General features: G+C 41.6%; 1 protein-coding gene across 1 annotated transcript; it reads right to left on the reverse strand.

Moving 5' to 3' along the window:
* Positions 1 to 9,025: 9,025 nt before the first annotated feature.
* On the reverse strand, positions 9,026 to 15,420 carry NPS (neuropeptide S; the record flags this gene model as incomplete). Its single annotated transcript, XM_082424978.1, has 2 exons — positions 9,026 to 12,138; positions 15,413 to 15,420. The coding sequence occupies 2 exons, from the start codon at positions 15,418 to 15,420 to the stop codon at positions 11,922 to 11,924; spliced, it is 225 nt and encodes a 74-aa protein (XP_082281104.1). The 3' UTR covers positions 9,026 to 11,921.
* Between the last annotated feature and the right edge of the window lie 383 nt (positions 15,421 to 15,803).

Consider the following 15,803-nt stretch of genomic DNA (forward strand, 5'->3'; position numbering starts at 1 on the left):
GAGGACACGGGTTCGATCCCTAGTCCAGGAAGATCCCACATACCGCGGAGCAACTAAGCCTGTGCACCACAACTACTGAGCCTGTGCTCTAGAGCCTGCGAACCACAACTACTGAACCTGTGAGCCACAACTACTGAAGCCTGCGCACCTAGAGCCTGTGCTCCGCAACAAGAGAAAGCCCATGCACAGCAACGAAGACCCAACCCAGCCAAAAATAAAAATAAGTAAATTTATTTTTTAAAAATGTAAAATAGATAGTTAGTGGGAAGCAGCTGCATAGCACAGGAAGATCAGCTCCGTGCTTTGTGACCACCTAGAGCGGTGGGATAAGGAGGGTAAGAGGGAGATGCAAGAGGGTGGGGATATGGGGATATATGTATACGTATAGCTGATTCACTTTGTCATACAGAAGAAACTAACACAACATGGTAAAGCAATTATACTCCAATAAAGGTGTTAAAAAAAAAAAAAGGCAACACATGGTCTATTTGAGAAGGCGTAGCAAGCACTCACACGTAGAAAGCACTCAGTAAATGAAAACAGGGTTTGGAGTCAGGCACAGCTGATTTAAGCCTTGACTCCTCCATGTTTTAGCTCTGTAACCTTGGACAATTTAATTAATCTCTCTATGCCTCATTGAGATAATACTACAGATGTCACCCTGTGGTTGTAAGGATTAAGAGGTAACTTATGCTAAGTGCTTAACAAAATAGTTGCCGTGGTAAGCACTCAAAATGCATGATTATTTTATTTAAAATGATTATTTAAAATATTATTTAAATATTTTATATTTAAAATATTATTTGAATTTTATTTTTAAAAAGAAAAAAGAAAGAGAGAGAGAGAGTTAATATCCCAAAGCGGTCGTTTTTGGAAATCAAACAAATCAGGGAATTTTCTTCACCTTTTTAGAGAGTAAAAAGAACAAAAGATGAAAAGTGAAAGAAGATAAAAGAAGGAGATTAACATAGATCTGTTGGCCTAAAGATAAAGACAGTATCATTGCAGAAATTAAAAATATTTTAGAAGCTGCAGTTCTCAGAATCGACACTACAGAAACCAAGTTAATAACATTCAGGACAGGAATGAAAAGTCCCAGGTAACATAGAGGCAAAGACGAAGAAACAAAAGGACAGAGAAAATGGTTGTCCTGGACCCAACAGATGAGCCTCCCAGTTTCTGGGCTGCACACATCGGGGCCACTTGGGGAGCCCCAGCCAGGGATGCTGCCCTTGCCCGGAGCAGACTGCTTGGATCAGGGGCCGCGGTGGCACCACTGGATCAGGGGCTGCAGTGGCACCACCGGCTCAGCTGTGCAGCCAACACGCGCACTTGGTCCCAGACCCACGCTCGGCCATTTCTCCTAATGTCACCGGCTGTCTTCATCTGCATCCAACCCCGCAGGACCGGGGGCTCCTGCTCTCCCCACTTCCAAGCTTAGGTGAACCTTCACATGCTGGGACCGGGACCTGGTTTCCCTGGCAACTGCCTGGGGCCGGGATCGGGGGTGGGACCTGGGCAACACAGCCCAGGAGTATGGAGAAGGGAGTAGCCCAGGGGAAAAACTTTGATGGAAAGGAGCAAGCAGACCAATTTGACCAAAAACTCGGCAAATGATTTACACCTCCACCCCCTTCTCCAGTGAACTGTCTTAAGACCAGCGGTTCATGTAGTCCCAGAATACCAACTATGTTTTTTGATGATGGTATGACCAGCTCATAATGCACAACCTTGTATTTGCTATTCCTCCCTCTTCGTTTCACTTCCATTCTCCTTTCATCCTTGCTGTCCTGGAATTGCACTCCAAACAGAGGGTTGCCATGAGGTGTTGCCCACATTCTGTGTTCTGGGGAATTCAGACTAAGGTAGTGATCAAAATGTGATAGACATTGGATATTGGATATGGATATTGGGTTCCATGAATTAGAAAATAAAAGAGTAGAATTGCATGATAATAAAATGTAAGAGAAGAGAGCTTTCAAGGAAGTACCATGACCTGGACAATTAATTAATAGAGAATGATAAATATCCTGATAAGATTTATCCTGATAAGATTACTGAACTTTAAACTTTTAAACTGAAATTTTAAAAAAACTAATATAATCTTACAAATATGCAATAAGAAGAAACAGGTTACTCACAAGCAAAAAAAAAAAAAAAATTAAAGACAAGCTAGAACTTCTCAGCAGCACAAGTTTCCAAAAGACAATGAAGCAATCAGATATCTACAAAATTTTGACAGAAAAAAAAAAGTCCCAACCTCAAAATGCTGTAAGCTGTTATTTACATTAGAGGTCAACCGAAGGGCATTCTAAATATGCAAAGAGGGCTGATGTACGTTTATGTAAATACACTTGAGGATATAATCTAACTCAGCAAGAGATGATGTCCTGGATCAAAGACTTAAATAAACTCTTAAAACCTTTTATTTTCTTGGAATGGGAGCATTTTCTTTCCCATGACCCAATAGCCAGAAAATGTGAAGGAGAAAAATAAAAGATATTTGCAAGTTAAATACAAATAAAACAAAAATATAATTACAAAATATGACAAAAATGCTCAATAGCCTATTACATAAGGAAGTTTTAAAATCAATAAGAAAAGATATCTAATTGAAAAATGGGCCAGGTACATGAAAAAGCAATTCATAAAAGAATTCCAAATGTGTGTGTGTGTGTTGGTGTGTGTGTAGGTATGTAGATAGATAGATAATAGATAAATGTTTAACCCTACCAGTAATGAAAAAATGAAAAAGTACAAATTTAAATATGTGATACTGCTTTTTACCAACCAAATTGGCAAATTTGAAAAAGATAGGCAATGTCCAGTGTGACCATTCCAGAGGACACTTTAGCAGCATATGTTGAAATTTTAAATGTGTATAACCTGTTGACCAGCTTTCCCAGTTCTAGCATTTTATTACAAAGCAATTGACCAAATGTACAAAAGTATGAGTTGTAGCATTTTTCCTATCAACACAATATTGAATGATTGAAATGTCCATTAACAGAGGATGATTTAACTAGTTGTGATACATGCATACAGTTGAATCCTCTGCAGACCTTAAACACAATGGTATATTTCAACATCGACAGACATAGAAAGCTATCTATGCATATTGTGAATTCATAAAACAGATTTCACAATTTGAATTGTGTAACCACGTTTATATAAAAATGTGCGTGCGTGTGTGCATGCCTCTGTTCCCACATCACATAGATGTCTGAAGACACTGAGAGAGGTTACCGATGGGTAGTGAGATTAGGGTTACATTTTTCAATTTTTTGGGTTTTTTTTTGCCTTTTGGGGTTTTTTTGCCTAAGTTTTCTAAATGTCTGGTTTTTAAATTTACAGTAAGATAAGTGAATAAAATGTCTTTATTTAAAGAAAAAAAACACTGAAAAAAGTTCAAGCCAACAGATATTTACTTTCAACCAATATTGTAGATTTCCTGGCAAGTTTTTCTTAATGTATGTCACCTTGGTTGTATCTATTCATGGAAACAAATAGACCACCCAAATTGGAACAAACAGGCTATTCGCCCACAGCTTGCCATAGCAAAGGAGTCGGCCACCATCCCTTGCGTTTGACAGAGACTCAAAGACAGAGGAGCACAGAAACTTTATAGTGGAAAAACAGGGAGGTTTCAGGTTTGCCCTGACTGGAGGCTGTTGGCCTGGAGAAGGTGGAGGTGGGCTGACTAGAAGTGGGACATCTTATGTGATTGGTTTGAGAGCATATTTGACTTTCTCTGTTGGTTATGAGTTGGATGTGGGGTAAAAACACTAGAGAAATTGGCAGTCATTGACCAAGTCCTGACGGTTCTGCGCCAGTTGCTGCAGAAATCGGCCTCCTGGCCTGGTGGCTGCAGAGGCGCGGGTCTGCATCGCCCTGTTTGTTCTGGTCCTTGCTGGTCTGTATATTCAATCTCCCAACGTACTTGCATTAATCTACGTTACTGGCCACACTATCTCTAGAGGGCGTAGAACATTTCCCTCACGATCCGCCATACCAGCATCTGGAATAGCTTAGCAATCCACTCAGGATAGCATCCAATCCATACTTCCATCATCAACAAACCATATCTGCCTCCAAATCTTCACCAGCTTAATTTGTAAGTATGAGTTATATACCGCATTTTCTATGCAACGTTAAACCGGCATGTTCGGAACATTCTGCTGCAGCTGGTCACCGTCTACAGAGCACTCAGGTGGAGAACTGTGTCAGGTGCATAACATGTATTACTTCACTTACTTCTCACTACAGTTTTATCGTCATGTCACCCTGGGTTCCATTTGACAGATGAGGCAACTGAGGCTTCAGTTTCCTGAGAAGCCCAGGATCATGTCCAGCCACGAAGCTTATCAAGTGGAATGCTGTTAAAGCTCCCATAGGTCTAAATCAAAGCCTATGCCTCTAAATCTCAAGCAACACGAGACCCCAGGGAACTGACTGGTCACGCACAGCCTGGGTCACCAAAGCCCAGAGGATCCCGGGCAGAGAATACAGTGCGCTGATTCTGAGCTGCAGATTTTGTTTCTTAAAGGCTATAAAAGCACCTTAACTCATAATTCTTCGATATACCTGGAGGGTTTCCACCATGGTGGCAGGAAGCAGGATTCTAGCTAATGTCATCCTTTGGCAGTGACCATAATTCACTTTGATAATTACTAGCCTGCTTGCCCAAGGATATGACAAGGCCCATCATGGACAGGGGAACAAGAGTTACACACCTCCTGGAGGCTGTCTTCTCCAGTATAACTTTTAGCAATTTTACTGCTGTAGAAGGAAATACTCTCTCTCTCTGTTATTTATAGAACAGTTACTTCACGATAGCACATTGCTATTTATCAAGTGCAGAGGCAGCTCCTTCATAATTTCCAAATTTTCTAATTGAACTGGATCCAGTCATTTTCTAATTGCTTCTTTGCTCTCTCCCACAAGAACACATTTCACCATGGGAAACATGTCTTGGAAATTTCAAATACACCATTTCCTTTCACTGTGTCCTTTTTGCCTTTTTGCCTTACTCCCTAGCCTGTCTTTCCTATACTCCAGCTGCAGCCAGCTTTTCTTCACTAGCCTGTGCCATTCAAAAATGCCTGAACACTCCCAGGAGATGGCAGCTTTCTTCGTCTAAGGGTTTTAGACGCTGAGTAGGGGGAAAATCCTCCATCTCTGGAGTTAGACCACTTGGGTCCCCATCTTGGCTCTACTGCTCACAAGCTATGTGACCTTAGGCAGGTTACTTAACCTCTCTGCCCTGATGCCTTATCTTTAAGATAGTAAGAGCACCTACCTTAGAGATATTTGACTGTATTCTTGAAGAAGTTATGGGAATTGAACGAGCTCATACATGAAACTCTTTAACCAGTGCCTGGCATATAGTAGGACTCCAATAACTTAATTTTCACTCTGTATTTAAGCCTTAAAATCTTAAAATCAATCTAAGTCTTACTAACAGACCGCCAGTCTGCCAGACCACCTTTGGTGTGTATCCTACTCCTTCTCAGAGCTCCGGTCTAGAGACAAATGGTTCTCTCCCACAGCCAAGGCCAGTCACCCATAACTCCTCTGTCGACTCTGAAGTGGCGCCCATGATTCTCACTTCCTGGTGTTCACACCCTTGTGTAAACCGTCCCCTTGAGTGTGGGCAGGACCTCTGACTTGCTTTTAGTCAATAGAATATGGCAAAGGTGGTAGATGTCACTTTCATGACGATGTTACAGAAGATTGCAATGTCCATTTACTGCAAGATTCTCTGTCTTGCTGGCTTTGATGAAGCTGGCAGCCACGGTGGGAGCCCACATGGCAACGACTGATGGCAGACTCTAGAAACTCAGGACAGTCTCCGGCCGACAGCCAGAATGAAACTGAGACTCTCAGGCCTTCAGCCACAAAGGACTGAATTCTGCCAACAATTACGTGAGCTTGGAAGTGGATCCTTTCCCTGTTGAGCCTTAGGTGTGACTGCAGCGTTGATGACACCTGTACTGCAGTCGTGTGAGGCCCTGAGTTAGAGGACCCAGCTGTGTCTGGACTCCTGACCATCAGAAGATAACAAATGTGTGTTGTTTAAACCACTAAGTTTCTGGTAATTTTTTAATGTAGCAACAGAAAACTAATACACTGTGTTAGTCAGGGTTCTCCAGAGAAACAGAATGTATAGGACATATGAAGAGAGAGGGGTAGAAGGGGGGCGGGGGGAAAAGAGAGAGAGAGAATACGCAATTGGCTCATGCAATTATGAAGGTTGAGAAGTCCAGACCCTGGAAAGCCAATAGTATATTTTCAGTCTGAGTCTGAGTCGAGAGCAGAGAAGACCAATGTCCCAGCTCAAGAACGGTGAGGCAGAGACAGAGAGTTCTTTCCTACTCAGCCTTTCATTCTACTCAGGCCTTCAGGGGACTGGCTAAGTCCCACCCACACCTGGGACGGCAACCTGCTTTACTCAGTCTGCAGATTCAAATGCTAATCTCATCCAGAAACTCGGACACACTTAGAATAATGTTTAACCAAATATCAAGTCACTCCATGGGCCAGTCAAGTTGACACATAAAATTGACCGTCTTGTACGCTTTCTCTGATTTCTTATTTCCTTCTCTTCTCTTCACTGCCTGACACCATACCTGTGGGCAACTGGACATCACAGGTCACAGGGCACCTTCTCTGCAGTCAGGCAGACGTGCCCTTTACCGGGTATTTGACCTTGATCCTCTATGAGAAAACCACTGGATCGCCGAGCTTCAGTTTCCTTGTCTGTCCATGGAGATAAGAGCATCCCAGGGCCCTCTCCCAGGGCTGGGGCTGTGGAGAGTACAAATAGGATGGAGTATGGAAAGCACTTCAAGCAAAGCCCCCAACCTGGTAAGTGGGAGTTTGGATATCACTGCAGAGGAGACAGTTTGTGACCACACTGAGTCCCGCTTAGCAAAGATCTCTTTAGGTTTGATTTTTTTTCTTTTTTTTTGCAAGTTTTCTCCATCTAGGGCATTAGTCTTGATGGGCAGGGGTCAGGCAAGACGGTGTCAGCCAAAGGCCCAGGTTTAGCCTCAACACCACACCATGGAGGGCAGAGGTCAGGAGAGAAGGCCCAGCAGCTGGGCAATGCCTGCAGGGCCTGGTCTGGGTCCCACAGAGAGGTGTGCTTGCACCTGCATGGCTGGACTCACCACAGTTTGTCATCCAGGAGAGAGGGCCTGCCAGACATCTCACTTTTTGCAGGTCAAGCAGGGGAATGGATTTGTTAGCTGGGAAGAAACAGTCTGAACTGGGTTGTCAGCTGCTCAGAAAGTTGCATATCCCAGCCTGGGGGGAGTTGAGGGGGGCTCAGCACTCATGAAGAGGAGGAGGACTGACGACAGTCACCCCAGGCAGCTCAGGGGCAGCTCTCCAGCACCCAGAAGACCATCTTTCCTCCACAGAAGAGAATTAAAGCAACAGACTTCCATCAACAGAGAAACCTGCCTCTACACTTAGCATGTGAGTCTACATGAATATTAGCAGAAAGAAACACATATGGAGGGAAGGGGCAGAGAATAGCCTCCTGATGTTTCCTTTTTGCTGTTATTGTCTGAGGGCCAAAAGGAGATGAGATTATTGAGTGTAGAAATGGGACTTTGATGTCAAACTGCTATATTCTGGGTCTTACTATATGAGAGAAATGAAATTCAATTGTTTTTAGATTTTCCTTCCCTAAATTGTTGCTCCTTCTGTGACGGCTCAAAAATGAATGAGGCTGAGTGTTTGGAGTGGAAATTTTGTAGCAAGCATCCTTATTTGTTTTTTCATGTTTCTGCATTAGAAATAAATCACCACCAGAAGGAAAATTAGAAGAGCATCTCAAAATTTCAAGTGTGTGAGCTGAAAGCTTAATTCTTGTATTTGTTTGCTTGAGTTTTCTACCCACAGATTTACACACTCATGCATCCCTCCCTCAAAATTTGGGATGTTTCTATGGGAATCTCAGTAAATGTTTGAGAACAAAATGTTCCACATTTGTACATGAAAGAGAATCCAGTGAAATAGAATTTCACATTTAAGGTGATTTTTGGTTGATAGGACAGAAATCTGACTCTCAGTCATGTTCTCTCAGCACCTCGGAGAGTGACAGCTCTCCCTTCCCATGTACTTGCCCAATCAAGGGTTCCCGCTCAGTTTAATTATTTCCCAGGGCAGAACTATGAAACAGGCTAGGAAGAAAAGCAATACGAGTTCCTGGGTGTCAGCCGTAGAATTAATTACTGCTACTATTATTGAGACCTACTATGTATGCACTTTATTTCTCATTCTTACAAATCAATGAAAGCCGAAAGATATATTTGATAACGTCTTTTTTCTGCTCAAAACACTCCAGTGCCATCCCATGTCATTCAGAGGAAAAGCAAAAGTTCTGACAAGACCATACAGAAGCCCCCTACCTGTCTGGTACTGAAACGGAGCAGGACCCTATGGTCTTGGCCCCCACGTCCTCAGCCTGCCTTTCGTCTGTGGAAAAACGTTAGCTAAAGAATAAGTTTAATCAGAGAAGTAAGAAAATGCAGAAGCAAAGAAAAGCAGTCCAACAAGACTAAATAATAATACTTTAGTCATTAAGCAAAGTCAAGGACCTTTAGTTCCTCCTCAAGGGCTATAGATCATATTCTGAGCCATATCCTGTGAGCTGTCATGTAGATACTGAAGCCCCTGCCGGGTGGAAGAAGTTAACTCCATGATGACCAGAGTGTAGCCATGACATAAGCTGCCACAGTTCCGAGAACTGGCCTCAAGGAAACGGGAGCAAACCAATCCAGGAACTGAAGATTACCTGTATTTAAAACAATCTAGATGATGCTGGTCAGATCACCACAGGACCAAGTTCAAGATGACTGTCCGAGCTGAGTGTGCTGTTTCTGCATGCAGCCCCCTCCCTCTGTCTGTAAAAGCTCTTGCCCCCTGATTGTTGGGGGCTGGCGGGGAGATGGCCTTTGGGCAGGACTCAGCCCTCCCGCCCCCCCTGGTTGCCGGCCTCCAAAATAAAGCAAACTTCCCTTTCCACCAATTGGCTTTTGAGCAGCGAGCAGCCGGACCCCACTTTCGGTTACAGCATCATATCCTCCCACCCTCTCCCTGTTCACTCCATTCTTGGAATTTGGGGGGTTTTACTAATCATTCTCAGCAACGCCTTCCCTTATGACAGTATCTGAAATTATGCCTCCACTCCTAGACCCTCCGCCCTCCCTCTTCCACTTCATTGCTGGTTCTCCTTATCACTTATCCCTGATCACCATCTAACATGTATAATCTTCTTTTCTCCAACCCCCCTCCCACTCCACTAAAAGATCAATGAGAGCAGGAATTTGGTCTGTTTTCTTAACTACTGTACTGCATTCCCACTGCCTAGAACACTGTCCCTGGAATATAGTAGGTGTTCAATAAATATTTGTCAAGTGAATGAATTGGCAAATGAATGGACAATCCTGTAAGGTAAGTAAGTATTAGTCCCATTTCATAGGTGATGAAACTTGGGCTCAAAAAATTCTAGAAGCTTGAGCAAGGTCATGCAGCTGCGTAGGCACTGGCCCTGGGATCCAAGCGCGGTGTGTGTGGCCAGGGGGTCTTTGGCATCCTGCCTCCTCAGGTCCTGCTTTGTGGCCTCTTTCTCCACACAACATTCTCTCCCCCAGGCGCTCATGGCCCTCAGGGCTTTTTTCCTTCCTCTCCAATTATACCTCTCCAGGTAAGAAATGAAACTTAAGTGAGTGAAGGTAGAGTTGATCAGAATGAACACACAAAGCTACTCCGGGCTTCTAACCCCTAGCCTGAGGCAACTGGCTCTACAGGTGAAATTCAGGCCTCCACTAATACCACCTGGTGACAAAGGGAAGTCACCAGAGCCACTAACCTCTGGTGACCCTCTCATCACCACGCCCTCTGACCCCAGGCCATTCTTCAGGCAGCCTTGGGAGTAGACAGCCTTGCTCAGGACCCTGCAGAAACTGGTGCCAATGACTGAATATGACCCACTGGCCACTCAGGTGCTACACTGTCTTAGGGTTCACTTTCTCCAAAGGTTTCCATGGTCATCCTTCGGTCACCTCTATAATGACACTATCTAAACATGACTTGGAAGTCTTCTTTATCTTAAACACTTTATTCCTAAAACCTTATCAAGAGGTACCATTTTTCCTCAGAAAGCAAATTTCCCTGCCTGCCAGTTTTTCTCTGCTACAATTTTTAGAGTGCAAATACTTTCTCATAGGCCAATTTTCCCCTTGAGGTTAGAATGATATTTCAGATCCAGAAATGGGAAGAGAATGTTTCCAATTATGTTTTTGATGTTTTATTATTCCAACCAATCCATATAAATGCAAATAGAAAATTAGGAAGATTCCTCTGCAATAAAAACCTTCTCTCTTCCCTACACAAGATGCCTGATGGGCGCCGTGCTTGCCATGAGCTTATTAATGCAGTAACTGTTTTTCAGCTTTGCAGGAGTAAATACTGTCTATTGGGCTATCTAATTAGCTTCCCCACCAACAATGCTAGGCAGATAAAAAAATACCGATTTCCCTGACAATCATCTGTCAGATTTTCCGCAGTTTCTTGGGGGCAATTTACATCTCACCCTTTAAGCCTCCTGGTGCCGCAGAGCCTGTCTGCAGGCAGGGCGTGGATGGATTCCTTCCTGCCATTTCCAGATGCTTCGAGGGGAGCCCAGGCTTGCAGTGGAGGGTAAGGAGAATGGAGCTGCCAGTGGCCAGTTGGTTAGATTTCTAAAGCTGCCCTAATAGGAACAAAGGCCAGGACTGCAGGGACAGAAAACAAAAGGACACAAAGGTCCCGAGTCCTAAAATGCATTAGGACTTTTTCACCTCATCTGTGTCTACACCGATAGAGTGAAATGGAAAACGTAATAACTTTCTTGGCTAGAATGCCCTTAGTGTGTTGCAGAATTAAACACGCACATACACATTTATGAAGATTATGCTGTTGAAATAATAGCACATCAACCAATGTTGCATTATCCTTTAAAAAAAAAGTAATGTCAGGGGATTTCCCTGGCGGCCTAGTGGTAAGGATTCCGGGCTTTCACTGCTGTGGCCCGGGTTCAACCCCTGGTTGACCTTCGGCTAAAAAAAAAAAAAAAAAGTAATAACAGGAGTTTCAGTGGAAGGGGTTTGAGGTCTTTCCTGGAGGGGGAGGGAGTGGGGCTTTAATCAACACAGTTTTGGGGAGCTGATTCACAAAGGACTCCCTGCACCCCCATACCACTCCTGGGCTACCAGCCGTCTCTCTGCTGTCTGTACTGTTACTGGCGATATATCTGTGTTTTAAGATTTAAAAAGAAGACAAGTTTTCAAGACAAAACAATAATCCATGTCTAAGTATATCTGGTGGAAAAGGGTAGCAAGAGTTACATCCAGACGGCCCTGGTCATGTTTGTTTCTGGTATCAATCGATTGAGGAAATTACACTGGTGTCATGAATCTTAGCTTTTGTTAATTTCACAAGACTCTCTTAGAAGCTGAAATAACACATCCCAAAAGCATTGGCCTTGCTAAAGTCATTCCAGAAAACCATATTTAAAGGGAAAACATTCAGTATTATGATATGATAGGCAGGGGGAAAAATCATACCACTGTCGTCATAGTGAAAATGCTCATACTTTCTGGCCAATTTAAGATCAAAGCAAATGTGTCCATGCCTATTCCGGAAAGTTACTAACTGATCACATAAATATTTTGTTCTCTCACAGTGGAAGTGTGACACGGGTTTACATTTTTTTCAACTTAATTTATTCCGTACCAGCTAGGAGAGGGAAGATATTTGAGAACTGAGAGCATAGCAATACTAAATGATAAAGATATCAGTGACTTTTAACACATTAGCCACACTATACAAAGTCTGAGATTAATTCCCAGAGTCCTTTGCACACTTAGTCATGATTTTGCTCTTTGAAAGGAAGTTTTTTTCATTCCTGTGCCAACTCCATTGCGAAAGGACCTTTTCATAAGTGTCTTCTCCAAAATTGGCTTTAGAAAATCCAGTCCCTCTCTCCTACCCATCCTCGTGGGGCAGCTGTTCAGCAGGACGACAAAGTAGTCAGATTTTCCAGACACCTGGCAGTTGAGATGGGGGAAGAGGGAGAGAATACAGCTTTAGGGTTCAAAGTTTATTTCAATAGTAACAATTTTCAAAATCTTATGGCAATAAATCCAATATATCCAATATTTAAAGAGGGTTTTGCTAAAACACCTTTTAAAATATATGCTTTATCAAAATACAAAATACTATTTGGAGCTGTCTACCCTCTTTTCTAAATTTTACACTACTTATGTGATTGCATTTCTTCACTGTTTACATCCTACACCATACAGTTATCTTGTTGCTATTACTTTATAAAGAATCTTTCAAGTGGTTCTAATTAGTCTTGGGACTAGTTTTTTAAATTCACTGAGAAAAACAACCCATGATAACCAAACTCCAAGTTTCAGCTGGAACCACTTTCCTTCTGGGGTCTATCCTGGGCCATTTGCCAGGGTTATCCACAAGGATGTCTTTGAACTTGAGAGTTGACATCTTTGTCTTTTGACTTTGGTTCAGTTCCTCATCAGGGCCTCAAAGGCCTGGATGATGTAGGATAGTGTAGGGAGCACTTCATCGTGGAAGAAATAAGTCTGGAATCTTAGACCTCAGATTAGCCGTTGAGAACTTGCAGTTCATACTAACCCCATACTTTGTAGATGAAGAAATTAAGTACAGAAGCAAAGGGGCATGATCAGTGATCTTTGTGCTACATGCTTTATGTGTATCATCTCATTTCATCCCCTCAAAAAGCTTTATGAAATCAGTACTATTATTTCCTTGGTTATAATTTCCTTTAAATGAGGAAATTAATTAAATGGCTTGTAGGTGAAGCAGGATTTGAGCTGAGGCATCTGACTCCAAGCCCATGTTTTTCAACTGTATGAGAACTATAAGAGGACAAGGGGGCTGAATGTCCCCTTTACAAATAAAGAAACATACTTCAGTGTCAAAAGCACACATTTTCCTATCCTGATGCAGGAAAACAAATTTGGTTTGGGGTTACTTTGGAAGTTGAAATGGAGCCAGTGCATAAAATACTCCCTGGGATTCTCCACCCATCACTGAGTGGCTCCCTGGAGGGTCCAGCAGTCAGAGCTCCGAGGAAAATCATTCCCACTGTTCTCTGGAAAAAAAGATGGGCATTTTTGGATTTGGGATCTGGGAATTGTCAGAGAATTTCAGAAGTATTGGTCATGGGAAAACCAATCAAAAATTCTTACACTATATGTTTTACCCTGTGTTAGCAGAGGCAATCTAAGAGTGATACAATGCCATCTATTTTAAATTCCCAGCAAGGAGGGGCCTATGAGTCATTTCAGGAAGGGAAGCATTCCAGTTCTTTCCAGAAATTCTCATGATGCCACCTTTATATTGCAAAAACAAAACAAAACAAAATGCATCATTTCTAGTTATGAGATCCCCAAAACATCACTAAACATCCCTAAAAAGATACTGATGCACTTTGCTGATCAATGAAGGGAACCCGTATCAGGCAGACTCGTTAACTGAATAATATGGTAGATTTGCCTGGTTGATAAACTTTATGAAGTTCACAACAAATATTATAAAAGCCTGTATGTCCTTTGCATAAACACTCACCCTAAACAGTCGAATTGGCACCATTATTACGTGATTCAGTTATAATGAGAACAAAATTGTCACATGAAAAGGTAGAAATACAGAAAATGCAGTGAAGGAAGAAACATTTCATTTATGGACAAGGATATCTTATAAGAACAACAGAAGAAAGAACATTCTTAATTAAAAAAAACCCCTAGGGCTTCCCTGGTGGCGCAGTGGTTGAGAGTCTGCCTGCCAATGCAGGGGACACGGGTTCGAGCCCTGGTCTGGGAAGATCCCACATGCCGTGGAGCAACTGGGCCCGTGAGCCACAATTGCTGAGCCTGCGCGTCTGGAGCCTGTGCTCCGCAACAAGAGAGGCCGCGATGGTGAGAGGCCCGCGCACCGCGATGAAGAGTGGCCCCCGCTTGCCACAACTAGAGAAAGCCCCCGCACAGAAACGAAGACCCAACACAGCCATAAAATAAAAATAAATAAATTAAAATTAAAATTAAAAAAAAAAAAAAAAAAAACCCTGCACACAAGTGCCTATTGTTCAACGGAAATGTCATGAACAAACCCTCAGGGAAAGAATAGAAAGTAATTAGCAAATACACTTGAGAAAATATATCACTTTATGGATTGTGAGTCATCTACTTGATCAATGTGGTGTCTTACAGAATCAATGACTAAATTAGTGTAGAATGCTCGTAGGAGTAAACCAGGAAAAAAGAAGCTAGATTAAGTAAACAAGAAATAGAAAAATGACAGCTGCAAAGATTAGTGAGAAGACTCATAATATAAATAGCTAGATCATTATGTTTGGACATATATTTATTATTGAGGATTCAGGTGGCATCTCATTATCCTAAACGTGGTTTCTTAATTACATCAATTTCAGTAATTACAGTATGCTTTTAGTGAAGCAAAGTTAAAGTACAAAACACTATCAATGACAAAAGATATTTAAAATTTTTAGACAAAGTATTGACATAAAAAACCTGAAATGTCATGTAGCAACAGCATTAAAAATTCCAAAGGAAGACATTCATTTTCTGAATGTGTGGAACAGTTCAATGAATATAGTTAGGGAGCTCAATCAATAGTCTTGAATAAATATATGATGTAATATTTTATATGATATTCATTGAGAACTGGCATATTATCTATATTCTGTATCTGAAAAAGTTACCATTTTTGTAAAACTAAGAAAGTTGCTGTTTTTGAAAAATAATCCATTGTATTTTTAATACAGTTTCAATGGTTAAATGTTCACTTTGATTATGAGTGGATGCATGTGCAACAGATAAATTGTCATGGGCAAAATAATTTACATTTTACAGTGAAATGAATGCAGGGGCCACAACTTCTAAATAATTCAAAGCAAATTTTAGTATAGTCTGCATCATCTATTGTAAAAATGTTTCTTTTTACCTAATTTTATGACTCTATTTATATTTCTTTCATTGTAAACTCTAGTAATAAGGGAAGTAACTTTTCTTTCAGATATTCCTAGAGATTTTTTGAATTTACATACTCTGCAATTCTAGTCATTTAGTCAAGCATCAAAAATAGAGGCAAATCTCTTACCTTAGAAGATGGAACTGGATGGCACCAAAACACATGCATTGTAGAAATCAACAGAAATAGAATAAGATTGGATTTTAATGAGCTGCAGAGTAGAAAAAACAAAAACCTCAGAAAAGTCTTACTCAGGCAAGTATAAATTAAAAAGCATATACAAATTCAACATTTTTCTTTGTGGAAAAATACAATCTTTTACCTGATCATTTTGGACTTCCTGAAATCTCTGTAGATCGGTGACTTTATTGCCAAATTCCTCACCCTTACTGTCAGATCCTCCGTTGGTGATCCTTTTATACCAGGAAAGTTCAGGAGTAAAAATAGCATCATGTCCCATCATATTTGACTAACTGATCTGGCCATGGCCTTTTGTTCCTGTTAAATTGGAAAAGGACAATAGCATATAGACATTGTCATTGACCTGCCAACCATTGACTTCATTAAAGTTTGCCATTAAAAATGTCCTTCAAAAGTGCTGTCTTCTAAACTGTGTCTCTGTGACATAGATAGCCAGAGGTCTCAAAAGGAACCAAAAGTTTGTTTAGCTCAGAGTTTAAACACTCAAGAAGTATGATATTATTTCCTTGAAT

Source organism: Balaenoptera physalus (assembly GCF_965194825.1).
Source record: "Balaenoptera physalus genome assembly, chromosome: 14".
Classification (NCBI taxonomy): domain Eukaryota; kingdom Metazoa; phylum Chordata; class Mammalia; order Artiodactyla; family Balaenopteridae; genus Balaenoptera; species Balaenoptera physalus.